The sequence below is a fragment of the Bos javanicus genome, chromosome 16, assembly GCF_032452875.1.
Source record: "Bos javanicus breed banteng chromosome 16, ARS-OSU_banteng_1.0, whole genome shotgun sequence".
Taxonomy (NCBI): Eukaryota; Metazoa; Chordata; class Mammalia; order Artiodactyla; family Bovidae; genus Bos; species Bos javanicus.
In genome coordinates, this window is record NC_083883.1 from 28,123,110 (window position 1) to 28,140,096 (window position 16,987).

General features: G+C 40.4%; 1 protein-coding gene across 11 annotated transcripts in view; it reads right to left on the reverse strand.

Annotated features, from left to right (window-relative positions):
* NVL (nuclear VCP like) overlaps window positions 1–16,987 on the reverse strand; it is a 179,798-nt gene that overhangs the window by 114,007 nt on the left and 48,804 nt on the right. For 10 of the 11 annotated variants that reach the window (XR_009729892.1, XM_061382314.1, XM_061382312.1 and 7 more), the window contains one exon: window positions 4,813–4,919. Coding sequence is in view for 10 of the 11 variants with exons in the window: in XM_061382314.1 (XP_061238298.1) it covers window positions 4,813–4,919 (107 nt within the window). In the remaining variant the exon portion in view is untranslated. Of the gene's footprint in view, window positions 1–4,812; window positions 4,920–5,823; window positions 5,936–16,987 lie in introns of those variants that run through there. The other variant, XM_061382322.1, reaches the window with a different exon arrangement.

Sequence of the window (16,987 nt, forward strand, 5' to 3'; positions counted from 1 at the left end):
TTCCCAAGTACTCTTGAGTGGGTTGCCATTCCCTTCTCCTCCCAACCCAAGGGTCAAATCCAGGTCTCTTGCATTGCAGGCAAATTCCTTTACCATCTGAGCTACCAGGGAAGCCCCTCTTAATAAAACTCTAATGGAAGTCTCAATAATTTCATGACTAGAGAAAGCTGAGTCAAAGGAACTGTTAGAGAAAAATAGTCTCTTAAGAATCTGACTTTTGCGACCCCATGGACTGTACCCCTAGGCTCCTCTGTCCATGGGGTTCTCCAAGCACACTGGAGTGGGTTGCCATCTCCTTCTCCAGGGGATCTTCCCAACCCAGGGAATGAACTTTGGTCTCCTGCATTGCAGGTGACCTGAGCCACCAGAGAAGCTGAAAGAGTATTCAAATTCATAGAGACAGAAAGTAGGTGGTTGCCAAGGGGTGGGAGGAGGGTGGAATGGGGAGTTTAATGGGGATAGATTTTTAGGCTGCAAAATGAAGAGTTTTGGAGATGGACTCTTCAACTATGCTTCAATAAAATAAAAAATAAAAAGAAACACACATCTCTGTATCTTGTTGAGAGAGAGTTGGTTCATCAGTAAAATGGAAATAATATTCATGTGAATATTTAAATATTAGAGTTCAAAAAGCAGTTGCAAGGATTAAGCATATTCATATATGCAAAGTACCTAGAACAGAGTGTTTAATAAATATCACTTATCATTCTATCAGATATTTTTATCTTAGCTCATGAAAACTTAACAGTTACACTTCTAGGTGAGATGTTTTATACGTTTTAGTCTTCTGGAGCACATTTTATAAACACTGAGAATCTTGGGTCTTTCAGTAGGATTTTTATCACCATTTTAAAGTTTGCATATTATTATCTCAAAGCATTGGCAGACATCAAATAACCTTTCTGGCTTTCTGAGAAGAGGGTAAGTTTTAATAACACTTATAGGAAAGAAATGGAAATTACGAAAGAAAAAAATTCCACTTGTCCAAGGGGGTTTTTAGTGATAAGCCTCTCATTATCACATGATTACCAGAATCACCAAATACAAAGTATAAAGAAACAGTATGTCATTGCTCACTGTTCTCTTAAGAAACTTAGGCTCCGAGAGATACTGAAAAGTTGCTCTGACCTACACTTTTCAGACCAAGACTAAAGAATTTTATTCTAATCTCCCCATAATATTCCAAGTATTAATTGGAAAAAGAGGAAAGAGTATAAAAACCATCTGGGGACATTAAGTAAAAAGCTAGCAAACTTTGAAATACAATGGCTTACTGAACATTAAAACTGCCAATTTTCCTCACTTTTGGCTGAGTCTTTATAAAGACAACCTGTGGGCAGGAGGTCTGCCTTGTGGACTCTGCCCTGAAGTTAGAGATTCTGCTTCCCCTCCCTCTACCCTGCTTCAGCTTTAGCCATCGACAAAGATGTTTAAACATTTCAGGCCTCTGGAGGGGAAAAGTGAGGTAAGGATGTGAAATGCAGTGCAAGGAGCTCTCCTCAGAGGGCAACAAAATGTGCCTGGCTGCCCAGGCCCGAGCGGGTCCCTTCCTGTGGAATGGGTCTGAGAACACGACACACTTGAAACTGCTACAAAAACAAAGTCGAAGAAAAAGTGGCCCAGAGCCCTCCTTAGCCTTTAGCATAGACAGATGTTGAGAACTGACAATTTAACGGTCTAAACCACAAGCCCACAAAAGTTCCTTTCGAAGCTGTACAGATTTTTATCAGTCTTTTGCTTTTTCTTTTCTTTCAACAGTCACAACTTTGTGCAGGGAAGCTGCCCAAAAAGCCTTTCTAGCTAATTCTAGGCCCTTCCCTTTTAACCTCAACATTTATGTTTTTGTTTGGGAAAAAATTGTCCATACCCCTCCCCCTAATATACAGCTACATGTTCATGATAGAAAAATCTGGAAATATAAAGCCACCAAGACAGAGAAAAGCAGGCCCTGACATCCAGCAAGTGGCCCATGGCATTGCTATGAGTTGACTGGGGTCACAGCTAGGCAGTGGTGCTCTTCTGTTGAACATAAACACTTTTTTTTTTATAGAACATCAACATCAAACAAGCCCATTCCTGACCAGGATGGATCGACAGAAAAACAAGATTCCTGGATAATCACGTCTGTTGTTTTTCAGTCACTAAGTCATGTCCAACTCTTTGTCCAACTCTAAGCCATGCCAGTAGGTTCGGTGTCTGGTGAAGGCCACTTTCTGGTTCACAGACTTTCTTTTTGCTATAATATCAAACGATGAAAGCAGGGAGGGAGCTTTCTGGGGCCTCACTGTGGTGCTGTTCAGTCACTAAGTCACGTCCAACTCTTCGCGACCCCATGGACTACAGCACAGCAGGCTCTCTTGTCTTTCACTATCCCCTGGAGTTTGCTCATTCACGTCCACTGAGTCTAGTGATACTATCCAACCATCTCATCCTCTGCTTCCATCTTTTCCTTTTGCCTTCAATCTTTCCCAGCATCATGGTCTATTCTAGTGAGTCAGTTCTCTGTATCAAGTGGCCAAAGTACTGGAGCTTCAGATTCAGCATCAGTCCTTCCAATGAATATTCAGGGTTGATTTCTTTTAGGATTGACTAGTTTTATCTCTTTGGAGTCCAAGGGACTCTCAAGAGTCTTCTTCAGCACCACAGTTCAAAAGCATCAACTCTTCGGTGCTCAGTCTTCTTTGTGGTCAAACTCTCACATCATACATGATTCCTGGAAAATCATAGCTTTGACTACACAGACCTTTGTCAGCAAAGTGAGGTCTCTGCTTTTTAATATGCTGTCTAGGTTGGTCATAGCTTTTCTTCCAAGGAGCAAGTGTCTTTTAATTTCATAGCTGCAGCCACCATCTGCAGTGATTTTAGAGCTCAAGAAAATGAAATCTGTCACAGGTTCTACTTCTTCCCCTTCTATTTGCCATGAAGTAATGGGACCAGAAGCCATGATCTTAGTTTTTTGAATGTTGAGTTTCAAGTCAGCTTTTTTACTCTCTGCTTTTACCTTCATCAAGAAACTCTTTAGTTCCTCTTCATTTTCTGCCATTAGTGATATCATCTTCATTTCTAAGGTTGCTGATATTTCATCTGGTAATCTTGATTCCAGCTTATGCTTCATCCAGTCCAGCATTTCGCATTCTGCATATAAGTTAAATAAGCCAGGTGACAATATATAGCCTTGTCGTACTCCTTTTCCAATTCTGAACCAGTCTGTTGTTCCATGTCCAGTTCTAAGTGCTGCTTCTTGACGTACATACAGGTTTCTCAGGAGACGACAGGTAAGGTGGTCTGGTATTCCCATCTCTTTAAGAATTTTCCACAGTTTGTTGTGATCCACACAGTAAAAGGCTTTAGCATAGTCAATGAAGCAGAGTAGATATTTTTCTGGAATTCTCTTGCCTTCTTTATGATCCAACGGATGTTGGCAATTTGATCTCTGGTTCCTCTGCCTTTTTTAAAACCAGCTCGTACATCTGGAATTTCTCAGTTCACATACCGCTGAAGCTTAGCTTGAAGGATTTTGAGCATAACCTTATTAGCTTGTGAAACAAGTGCAACTGTGTGTAGTTTGAACATTCTTTGGCATCGCCCTTCTTTGGGACTGGAATGAAAACTGACCTTTTCCAGTCCTGTGGCCACTGCTGAGTTTTCAAAAACTGCAGACATATTGAGTGTAGCATTTTAACAGCACGTCTTTCACGATCTGAAATAGCTCAGCTGGAATTCCATTACCTTCACTAGCTTTGTTCATAGTAATGCTTCCTCAGGCCCACCTGACTTAACACTCCTGGATGTCTGGCTCTAGGTGAGTGACCACACCATTGTGGTTATCTGGGTCATTAAGACTTTTTAAATATAGTTCTGTGTATTCTTGCCACTTTTACAAGAGAAATGCAAATCAAAACTATGAGGTATCACCTCATACCAGTCAGAATGGCCATCATCAAAGTCTACAATCAATGCTGGAGAGGGTATGAAGACATGTGACCCTCGTGTACCACTGGTGGGAATGTAAACTCATAATAGCCACTATGCAGAACAGTATGAGGTTTCTCAAAGCTACCAAATGACCCAGCAACCTTATTACTGGGCATATATCTGGAGAAAACCATAATTCAAGAAGACACAAGCACCCCCGTATTCACTGCAGCACTATTTACACAAGCCAGGACATGGAAATGACCTAAATGTCCATCAAGAGAGAAACGGATAAAGAAGATGTGGACATACATACAATGGGATATTCCTCAGCCATAAAAAGGAATGAAATTGGGTCATTTGTAGAGAAATGGATGAACCTAAAAACTGCCATACAGAGTGAAGTAAGTCAGAGAAAAACAAACATTGTATATTAATGCATATATGTGGAATCTAGAAAAATGGTAAAGACGATCTTATTTGCAAAGCAAAAGTAGTAGAGAACACATGTATGGGTGCCAAGGAGGAAAGAGGGGTGGTGGGAGGAAATGGGAGACTGGGACCGACATGTATGTATACACTAGGTAACATATATGTATAAAATAGGTAACTAAGGAGAACCTATTATATAGCACAGGGAACTCCAGTGCTGTGTTGACCTAAATGGGAAGGAAATCCCCAAAAGAGGGGATATATGTATACATATAGCTGATTCACTTTTCTGTACAGTAGAAACACAACACTGTAAAGCAACTACAATCCAATAAAAATTAATTAAAAAATTATAAATAATAGTTCACCTTCTCCCTTGGGACATATAGGTTGGGCAATATTTAAACCTATCTATATTTAAAATGTCAGAAACATACACAAAAATATACCATTTCCTTTACTCACTTTTGTGATAGTTTTTAAGATGGCGAGACGATCTGCTGGGGGTGGTAAACCCACAAAGAGTGTTTTGTCCAGGCGGCCTGGGCGCAGGATTGCAGGGTCAATGATATCTAGAGACAAAGGGAGGAAAAGCCTTAAATAAATAAAATAAAATCTTTTACAAAATATAATTAACATGAGAGACAGGAAGAATACATTTTTAAGAGAAAAAAACTGATAAATTACAGTAGTTTTAGAAATAAAAGATTCTCCTTGTCCTTAAAAAAGTGAAGTCTATCTATCCACCTCCTGCCCCAAACCTGTTTTCCTTCAGGATTCTCAAACTTATATGATGACCCCTGCCTGTCCCCCAAATACCAGGCAGGTTTCTCCCTTCCTTCTAATTGGTGACACATTCTATCAATTTTATCAAGTCTGCTTCCAATTACCTCGAACCTCAGTCAAGGCCAAATGTAATGTCCCCTTAACTGGTTCTTTTCTAAATTTCCCCTCCCTGGGACCCCTTACAATGCTGCCAGAGTTATCTTCCTAAAATACATATTCAGTTCTCTCAAATCCAGCTCCACCCTGCAGAATGAAGCCTGACACTTTCACCACCACGTGTCTGACAAGCCTAAGGGTTACCTGACTCTACAGGGCAAAGGTTCGTAAACATTGTGGTCTTAGGAAACCACTGCACTTTAAAAATGGAGTACACTTTACTGATGATTCCTTTTTACTGATGATTCCTTTCTACTGATGATTCCACTTTACTGATGATTTCCTCTCTCTCTTGTCCTTCCCTAAATCCCCTTATCCTAGGCAGCCACTGATCCGTTTTATCACGATGGATTAGTTTGCATTTTCTTGAATTTTATGTAAGTGGAATCATACAGCATATACTGTCTGCTTTCTTTTACTCAACATAATTATTTCGAGATTCACCTAAGTTGTCATATGTATCAATACTTAACTGTTTTTTATTGCTGAGCGGCATTCCATTGTGTGGCTATATCACATTTGTTTTTTAATTCTTCTGTTGACAAACCTTTGGTTCATTTCCAGTTTTGGACTACTATAAACAGAGATGCTGTGACCACTCAAGTACTAGTCTTTGTATATGCTTTTGTTTCTCTTCAGTAAATACCTGTGTATGGGATGCAAAGCAGTATGGCAATAACACACTGCAGGTGTACATTTAACTTTTAAAAATCAACAAGCTGCTTTCCAAACAAGCTGTACCATCTTACATTGCCAACAGTAATACATTCATATACTCTGTATCCTTGTCAGTTCTTAGTACAGTTAATCTTTTGTTGTTGTTGCATTATGATTTAATCTAATTGTATAAAACCTTGAAATTACAACTCCTCTCCATTTCTAAGTGGAAGGATATGTGTGCCTCCATATTCAATTCTGCAGTTACCTCTGAGTCATACATCTTAGAAAGATGAACTCCCCAGATTGGTAGGTGCCCAATATGCTACTTGGAAAGAGTGGAGAAATACCACCAGAAAGAATGAAGAGACGGAGCCAAAGTGAAAAGAACACCCAACTGTGGATGTGACTGGTGATGGGAGTAAAGTCCAGTGCTGTAAAGAACAACATTAACATTGCACAGGAACCTGGACTGTTAGGTTAGGTCCATGAATCAAGACAAACTGATTCAAACAGGAGATGCAAAGAGTAAATATCAACATTTTAGGAATCAGGGAACTAAAATGGATGGGAATGGGGGAATTTAACTCAGATGACCATTATATCTACTAATGTGGGCAAGAATCCCTTAGAAGAAATGGAGGAGCCATCAGAGTCAACAAGAGTCCAAAATGCAGTACTTGGGTGAAATTTCAAAAACAACAGAATCATCTCTGCTCATTTCCAAGGCAAACCATTCAATATCACAGTAATCCAAGTCTATGCCCCAACCAGTAATGCTTAAGAAGCTGAAACTGAACGGTTCCATGAAGACCTACAAGATCTTCTAGAACTAACACCCTAAAAGATGTCCTTTGCATTATAGGGGACTGGAATGCAAAAGAAAGAAGTCATGAGATACTGATGAAGTGAAGTTGCTCAGTCACGTCCAACTCTTTGCAACCCCATGGACTGTAACTTACCAGGCTCCTCCGTCCATGGCATTTTCCAGGCAAGAATACTGGAGTGGGGTGCCACTTCCTTCTCCAGGGGATCTTCCTGACTCAGGGATTAAGCCCAGGTCTCCTGCATTGCAGGCAAATGCTTTAACCCTCTGAGCCAATAGGGAAGCCCACCACCAGGAAATCACATACAGAACTTCTGACCCAAAGCAAAGGCAAACTAACTTTTTTGAAATTTCTAGGATTCCACACCAACTGGAAAACCTCTTGTCCAGTGCGAACACCAACGGTGGAACTCTCAAACCTCTCATCTAGATGCCCACATAGTCTTCTCCCATCTAGCCCTGCATCTCAGGGATCTTCCAATTCAACAAAAGCAAAGCTGGGAGGGCTTCTGGCAACCCACATTCTTTGGAGTGGTCCAAAATAGCCTAAAGGTCACTCCAATTCAGCCGTCATCATAGTTTCCAAGATTACCTACATAGCTTCACAGTCTAATGGACAGGAATCACAATGCATTTCTAAATCCTGGCTTAGAAACATCGAGGCTCAAATCCGTACACCTTCAGCTGGGTCTTCCTGGTGCCCTCCCGCCTGACACTCACGTACGCTCTCACAGACTCGGCATCCATGAAAGGCCCTATAATTAGTCTCTTTCATTTTAGTCATCCTAAGGTTGGCAGTGATATCTCACTGCAGCTTTAATCTGCATTTCCTTGATGACTAATGACACTGAGCACCTTTTCATCTGTCACCTGTATACTTTCTGTGATGAGGTGTCTGTACAAATCTTTTGCCTATTTTTAATACCTTTTGTTGCTGTTGAGTTTTTAGTTATGTTGTTGAGTTCATGAAATATCCTTTATCAAATAACATGCTTTGCAAATTTTCTCTCAGTCTGTGGTCTTTTTATTCTCTTAGTGGCATCCTTTGAAGAGCATTTCAATTAAACCACTTGCTCGAAAGACTGCACTTTTGGTATCACATCTATGAAATCTTTTGCTTGATCCAAGGTAGAAAAAATTTTACCCTATGTTTTCTTCTAGCAGTCTTGTAGCTTTGGATTTTCATTGGTCTTTGATCATTTGAGTTCATTTTTACACGTCATAAAAGGTATGGATTAAAGTTTACTCTTCTTGCATATGGATATTCAATTGTCCCATCACTACTGAAAAGGTCATCCTTTTCCCACCAGTGCCTTTGTGCTTTATTTAAAAAAAAAGTCAATTGTCCACATATTTGTAGAAACATTGTTTTGATTCTATAATCCAATGATCTATATGTCTATGTCTATGCCAATACCATGCTGTGAAAACATCTTTTATTTTAAACATAAAAATGCAGATTTTTAAAAAAATTTTTATTTATTTAGTTTTATTTATCTGGCTGCACCAGGTCTTAGTTATGGCATGTAAACTCTCAGTTGAGGCAGGTGGGTTCTAGTTCCCTGACCAGGGCCTGAACCTGCGCCTCATGCACTGGGAGCACAGTCTTAACCTCTGGACCACCAGGGAAGTCCACAAATGTAGGTCTTAAAGCCAGATCAGCATGTCTCAAAATAAAGCTTGATATAAACAATCCCTATTGTATTTAGAAAGGATTCTTAGTTTAGGACTTCAATAATAATTTAAACTCTCTTACTGACAAACATCACATTTAGTATTTTAGAGTTTATTATTTTAAGAAACTATTTACTTACTTTATTTACAGTAAAAAGCATCCTGAGAACTTTACATGCCATAAAGTGTGCATGCTAGGGTGGGTGGGTGGGGGGGTTAGATGACTTGAACAATGCTCCAACAAAAGCTCTTATAAATTTTCATGTATTACATCATTTCTCAAAGAAAAGCTGGTTCACACTCAACAATTCTGTTTCACTACAGGCATCTTAATGATGACTAAGATTCCGATCTTTCTCCATCAGTTCCCACCTTGGTTAAGGCCAACAGATCCTTCCAGTTTTTCAGGCCTGAAATTTGGGAGTCATACTGGATTCCATTCTTCCACATCTATATTCAAGCCATTAGCAAATCCTGTCAACTCTATGATACAACATATTCAGATTCTTTCTACCCCCAGATATTACCTGATTCAAACTATCATCTTCTACTTGGATTATTTTTACAGCTTCCTAAATGGTTCCTTACCTAATTGTGTCAGAACTTTAAGTTGAAGACTCAAGATAATAATTCTTACCCTCTTCGGTTTCTAACAGAACAATTCTTATCTTTGCAATGAAGAAGTCATCAACAATTCTAAAGATTTAAGGACAAAATCCATTCGCTTACAAATCAGACAGATGCAGAACAGGAGAAACTCTTCCTCAGCTATTGATCAAAAAGCAACTGCTATCCTATACAGTTCAGTTCAGTTCAGTCACTCAGGCGTGTCTGACTCTTTGCGACCCCATGAATCGCAGCACGCCAGGCCTCCCTGTCCATCACCAACTCCCGGAGTTCACTCAGACTCACGTCCATCGAGTCAGTGATGCCATCCAGCCATCTCATCCTCTGTCGTCACCTTCTCCTCCTGCCCCTGATCCCTCCCAGCATCAGAGTCTTGCCAAAGTACTGGAGTTTCAGCTTTAGCATCATTCCTTCCAAAGAAATCCCAGGGCTGATCTCCTTCAGAATGGACTGGGTGGATCTCCTTGCAGTCCAAGGGCCTCTCAAGAGTCTTCTCCAACACCACAGTTCAAAAGCATCAATTCTGTGGCGCTCAGCTTTCTTCACGGTCCAACTCTCACATCCATACATGACCACAGGAAAAACATAGCCTTGACTAGACGGACCTTTGTTGGCAAAGTAATGTCTCTGCTTCTCAATATGCTATCTAGGTTGGTCATAACTTTTCTTCCAAGGAGTAAGCGTCTTTTAATTTCATGGCTGCAGTCACCATCTGCAGTGATTTTGGAGTCCCCAAAAACAAAGTCGGACATTGTTTCCACTGATTCCCCATCTACTTCCCATGAAGTGATGGGACCACATGCCATGATCTTCATTTTCTGAATGTTGAGCTTTAAGCCAACTTTTTTACTCTCCACTTTCACTTTCATCAAGAGGCTTTTTAGCTATCCTATTAAGTACTCAAAAAAAGCTAAAATTTAAGAGCTAACAGTAGCAACTTTCAACTTACAGAAAATAACTTGTTACCGATGGACCTTCAATTTTCAACAATGCTGCCAAGACAATTCTATGGGGAAAAGATTAGTCTTTGCAACAAAGGATCCTGAGACACATGAAAAGCCTGAAAAAGGATGAACACCTTTCTCACAACAGACAAAAATTAACTCAAAATGGATCAAAGACCTAAATATGAGCACTAAAAGTATAAAACTCTTGAGAGAAAACATAGGAGTTAATCTCTGTGACCTCAGGATAGGCAATGATTGCTTAGGTATGATAATAGCAAAAGAAACTGATATAAAATAGAAACCTACTTACTTCTCTCCAAGTGCTCTCCATTTCAACAAGTAGCAAACTTTTTACCTAGCTTTTAGGTAAAAAAATCTAATAGTAACCTTTGTTTATTCTCTGTCTCACATCCATATCTAATTACAGTACTTTCTATTGGTTTAACCTTCAAAATATATCCCAAAGTGGGATCAGCTCCCACTGATCACTTCTTAATTCTCCCACCACATTCACACCAATTCTGCCCTGGACCATGGATCTTCTAACTCAGATGCTCCTCTATGTTAAGAACTCCTTTGGGACTACAGTGAAATATATGGACTCCTTGTCAAAAACGTGCTTTAATGCATAACGCAAAATGCACAGGATTACAAAGAAATCAATGGTATTAAAAGTTATCAAACTGTTAGGAAAACAAAATTTTGAATAACACATATGAAGTGAAGTCGCTCAGTCGTGTCTGACTCTTTGCGACCCTGTGGACGGTAGCCTAACAAGCTCCTCCGTCCATAGGATTTTCTAGGCAAGAGTATTGGAGTGGGTTGCCATTTCCTTCTCCAAGGGATCTTCCCAATCCAGGGATAGAACCTGGGTCTCCACATTGTAGGCAGACGCTTTACCATTTGAGCCACCAGGGAAGTTTCTAATAATACATGTACTTCCTTAATAATATCTTAAACAGCAAGTCTGATTAAACTAATTGTGGAGTAGTATAGATATTAACAGTATTGTGTGATATCTGCAAAGACTGTAAGGTGACAGAGAAATAGCTACAAGTTCACAGTTCCAGGTATACTCTGTCTTGTCACCAACGTTCATAATTTAGGGAAATGCTAAAATTCAGTTAGACGTTGGTGAAATTAAAAGTTTGTCACATTTAGGCTCATGTCTGCATGCGTGTGCATGCGTGCTAAGTCACGCAGTCGTGTCTGACTCTTTGTGACTCTATGGACTGTGGCTAGCCAGGCTCCTCTGTCCATGGGATTCTCCAAGTAAGAATACTGGAGTGGGCTGCCATGCCCTCCTCCAGGGATCTTTCCACCCAGGGACTGAACCTGCGTCTCCTGGCAGATGGGTTCTTTACCACTAGCACCACCTGGGAAGCCCCATGTAGGGTCCTGCTGCTGCTAAGTAGCTTCAGTCGTGTCCGACTCTGTTCGACCCCACAGACGGCAGCCCACCAGGCTCCCCGGTCCCTGGGATTCTCCAGGCAAGAACACTGGAGTGGGTTGCCACTTCCTTCTCCAATGCATGAAAGTGAGAAGTAAAAGTGAAGTCTAGATCCCTTAAATTCTAGCTACAGATCCCCAAGGTTAAGAATATCATTTTAAGTTAATTTTTGTGAAAGGCGTAAGATCTACGTCTAGTTTGTTTTTTTTTTTTTTGCATGTGAGTGTACACTTGTTACAGCACCATTTGTTGAAAAGACTATCCTTTCTGTTAGGATACTGTCTTTGTTCCTTTGTCAAAGATCAGTCGCCTATATCTGTGTGGGTCTATTTCTGGCTTCTGTTCGGTTTCATTGATTTATCTTATCCTTTCGTCAGTACTACACTGTCTTGATTATCACAGCTTTATAATAAATATTGAAGCTGGGTAGTGCCAGTCCTCCAATTTTATTCTTTTTTATTTAAATTTTTATTTACTTTTTATATTTTGGCTGCGCTGGGTCTTTGTTGCTGAACACAGGCTTTTAGTTGTGGTAAGCAGGGGCTACCCTCCAATGGTGGTGCACAGGCTTCTCAACTGCCATGACCTCTCCTGTTTCAGAGCACAGGCTCTATAGCATGCAGGTTTCAGCAGTTGTGGTTCACGGGCCTCAATGCCAGAGGCCTGTGGAATCTTCCTGGACCAGGGATTGAACCTGAATCCCCTGCACTGGCAAGTGAATTCTTAACCAGTGGACCATCAGGGAAGTCCCTGTTCTCTCCTTTAATACTGTGCTTGCTCTTCTGAGTCTTTTGCGTTTCCAAATAAACTTTAGCCTTTCCATATAAACTTTAGAATAAACTTGCACTTCCATATAAACTTTAGAATATAAACTTTGCCCTTCAATATCAACTTTAAAAACAAATGTTCTTTAAAAAAAACTTGCTAGGATTGTTTTGAATCTATAGACCAAACTGGGAAGACCAACATCTTGACAGCACTGAGTCTTCCTATCAGACACAAGAGGTATCTATTTATTCAGATCTTTGATTTTTTTCCATCAGAGTTTCATAGTTTGCTTCATACAGATCTTGTACATATTTTATTAACTTATACTTAAGTCCCTGTTTTTCTTTCTTTTTGGTGCTGATGTAAATGGTATTGTATTTTCAATTTCAAACTCCAATTATTCATTGCCAGCACTGACCAACTTATTTTTGAAAAAGGTGTAAAAGTGACTCAGTGGAGGAAGGAGTCTTTTCAATGAATGATGGTAGAACAACTAGATACCACAGGGGGAAAAAAAAAACCTTTGACCTAAACTTTGTGCCTCACATAAGTGACCGAACAACAGATCACAGTTTAAGTGTGAAACATAACCATAACACTTTGAAAGAAAACACTGGAGACAATCTTTGCAACATAGTTTTGAAAAACAGATTTTAGACATGGTCCTCAGAAAGTAATGTATAAAAGGAAATAAGATGATGAAAAGACAAGCTATAGACTGGGACAAAGATGCAAGAAAAACTGAATCTCTCTTAGCCTTATTGACAGAAACCACAGTCACTCAAGCAGAGTCTGACAACCTCTTTAAAAATGAACATATATTTATCATATGACCCAGCAACCATGCTCCCAGGCATCTATTTCAAAGAAACAAATTATGTCCATACAAGAACCTGTATGTAGGTGTTCAGGGCAGCTTTATATGAAGCACTCAAAAACTGGAAATGAACATAATGCCCCTAAGAAGAGAATGGTTAAGCAAACTAGGACCTACCTCCACACCATAGAATATTACTCAGTACTGAAAAGGAACAGCCTATTGATACATACAAGAATTTCAATCAGTCTCATATTTTGCCACCTGATGTGAAGAGTTGACTCATTGGAAAAGAATTCTAATGCTGGGAAAGATCGAAGGCAGGAAGAAAAGAGGAACACAGAAGATGAGATGGTTGGATGGCATCACCGACTCAATGGACATGAGTTTGAGCAAATTCTGGGAGATGGTGAAGGACAGGGAAGCCTGGTGTGCTGCAGTCCACTGGGTTGCAAAGAGTCAGACACGACTTAGCAACTGAACAACACGGGCATTAGAATAGGTGAATAAAGCCAACCTACAGGTCACATTTTGTATGATTACTTTCATACAAAATTCTTAAAGTGATACAGTTATAGAGATGGAGACCAGACTAGCAGTTGCCCTGAGTTAGAGATGGGGGGAGAGAGGTGGTTATTTCCATAAAGGGACAGCAGGAAGGAGGTCTGTGTGGTGATGGAACAGTTCTTGTGTTGACTGCAATGGGATTACATGAATCCACGCATGTGCTAAAACAGCACAGAAATAGACAAAATTACACAAATGTCTATTTCCTGGTTTTGATTTTGTACCATAGTTATGTAAAATGTAACAACTGGGTAAATGGAACGTCTGTGCATTATTTTTTATGATTTCCTGTGAGTTTATAAATGTTTCAAAATACAAAGTTATTAATAAAAAAAATCATGTATTTTATAAAAAGAAAACTAGATCACATCATTCCCATTCAAAAAATCTTCACGGCAGAATAAAACCCACACCCCATACTGTGGCCTGAAAGGCCCCTTGCTCCTCTCCATTACTGACTCCCCCCGCCCCCCGCAGGTCTTTTCACTTGAGACACACTAGCCGTGCTGGTTCTCCAAACTTGTTCTCACCTCAGGGCCTTTACACTTATTGTTTCCTACCTGGAACGCCTTCTCTCAGATTATTGTATAGCTCAGTTCTTCACATTATTTGGTTTCCTGCTCATATGTCACTTCTTCTGAAGAAGGCTTCCTGGACCATCATATCTAAGTTAGCATTCCTTTCCCCAAAATAGACATTCTCCATCCTCTTACCCTGTTTTATTGGACTGCCTATTACTTATTCCCTGTTCAGCCCCAAATCAGAACATATGCAGGCAAATAAGTTTTTCTGAATTGTTAACCTTTGAATTCCCAAAGCTCAGTAGGACCAGGCATATAATAAAAATTCTGTAAAAATGAGTGAAAAAGTAAATCTTCTGAGATTAAAGAAAACTATACTGATATAACTGATCCATATACAACACCAAACCGTAAGGCTGAATGTGTAACTTGCACCATAACACAAAGAATATGATGAGAGAAAAATTTACATAACAAGGATTAAAGATAACTACATGTTTTTACATTCCGAATTCTCCCCCTTTGAATCTGGCTCTTCCTGTCACTGTCCTGACAAAGAGAATTTGTCTAACCTGGGCCTTACCTTAAAGAGGAATGGCAACTTCTGCCTTTATCTCTTGGAATCCAGCTGTTGTCTAAGAAGGGGAGTACTCAGAGAGCCATGCTAACAGAAGTCAAGCCACATGGCGAGGCCTTGGAAGAGGACAACTGCTAAGGGAAAGGGGAGGCATAATGCCAAGGAGCACCAAGGCACCAGACACGAGTAGAGAAGTCACCTCGGAAGGGATTCTCTGGCCCAGCCATGCCTGCTGGTGGCATGTGGATCACAGATGAACCCCCTGGACAAGCCCTCCCTGAATTCCTGACCTACAAAATGAGGAACAATGCAAAAATGGTGATTTTAAGACACTAAGTATGGTAGCAGTTTGTCACGCAGCAATAGCTGACCAGTACATTAGGCAAGAGCGGATTTCTTAAAGCTAACCAGGAAAGAAGTTATAAACAACCACACAGAATGTCACAGGATAGAATACAATGGGACAGAACTGCTAAACAAGCATCAATACAAGCAGAGAGACCCAGAACATCTGTTTTTAAGTTTATGTGGCTCCTCAATGTAATCGGGAGGAAGTGATGGGTGAGGTACAGTAGAGAGGAAGACAATACTCAAGGATGCTGGAAAGAACAAAACACAGGGGCCACGTGATGATTCAGCCTCCATTCACTGGCTAAGCTCAGTAGACGACTACGCTCAGTTGTCCGTTTTTACAACTAAGGAGAATCTGGAGAAGGAGTTAAAAGGTGAATAAAGAGATCAGAGGAGGTGAAAAAAACATGAGGAAAGACAATGTACCTGAGTCCTTTTGAAGGAAAGGATTTTAAGTAAAATTTAAGTAATGCTGAAGGATCCACTATTTTCTAATCTACAGAGATTAAACTAAAAGATAAGATGTCTACAATAAAGATGAATGAAAGATGTTGAGTGCAGTTAAAGACAGAATAGGTTATGGCAGACCCAATACTGTCTTCTTGAAATCTGCTAGAAAAGATCTGCAGCTGCTTGGAAAGGCAGGATGTGATGCTATCCAAATTTGACACCTTCAAGGTTTCTTCTAGCATGACTCTGATTTTATGACCCAACGACTGTTCCTACTGCCAATACCTAAAGTGTGTATGACAATGATAATACTTACTTAACAGCTACTTGCCACACACTACAATACATACATAACCAACATCACTTAAGCTTTGTTGACAATACTGCCTATTAGGTATTATCATCCTCATTTTATAGATGAATAAGTACTGGTTAGCAAGATGAAGTTGGAGAAGGAAATGGCAACCCATTCCACTGTTCTTGCCTGGAGAATCCCAGGGACGGGGAGCCCGGTGGGCTGCCGTCTATGGGGTCTCACAGAGTCGGACACGACTGAAGTGACTCAGCAGCAGCAGCAGCAGCAAGATGAAGTAATATATGCTCAGGATTAATGTGGTACAGTAAAGAATAAGTACAGTGGTCGTTACCTCTGGCTCTTGGCTAGAGTTTTCTGTGCAACAGGAGTGTTTTTGTTATGCTCAAGAGATGACTCAAGGTTGGCCCCAATATAACTTCAGGATGGGGCTGGTTATCAGAATAACTAACCATCTGATTAGAGGGTTGGAACTTGTAGCCACACATCTGGGGAGGCAGGGGGACTGAGTTCAAACACATGGCTGATGAGTAATCAATAAAAACTCTGGACATCAAACTTGAGGGAGATTCCTGGTCGATGAACACACTGATGGGACAGGAGGGTGACGTGTCCTGACTCCATGGAGACAGGGCCTGGAAACCGTACCACCTCTGAGATCTAGCCCCAGGTGTACCCTTTATAATAAACTGGAAATGTAGGTATAGTGCTTTTCTTCATTTTGTTAGTCCTTCTGGCAAATTATTGAGCGTGAGGGCAGTTATGGGTATCCCCAAGTCTGTGTAGCAAGTTGGTCAGAAGTGCAGGTGTCCTGGAGACACCACGTGCAGCCAGCATCTGAAGCAGGGCAGTCGTCAAGACGACTCACCCCTTAACTTGCAGGTTCTGGCACTAACTCTAAGTGGTTAGTGTCAGAACTGAACTATAACCTACTCAGTTGGTACAGACTAGTTAGGGTTGAAAGAGAAGAGTTGGTAAGATGTGAAGTGCTACAGCCAGGACTCACACCCAGTTCTGCCGAACTCAAAGGAAATACCTCTAATTCACAGATAAGAGTCTAATTCAAAGGTGTTAAACCATAACACCTTTCAGTTTTTCTTTTTAAAATGAAATGGTATACAATTCATGAAGATTTTAGTATCTGTACTAACTT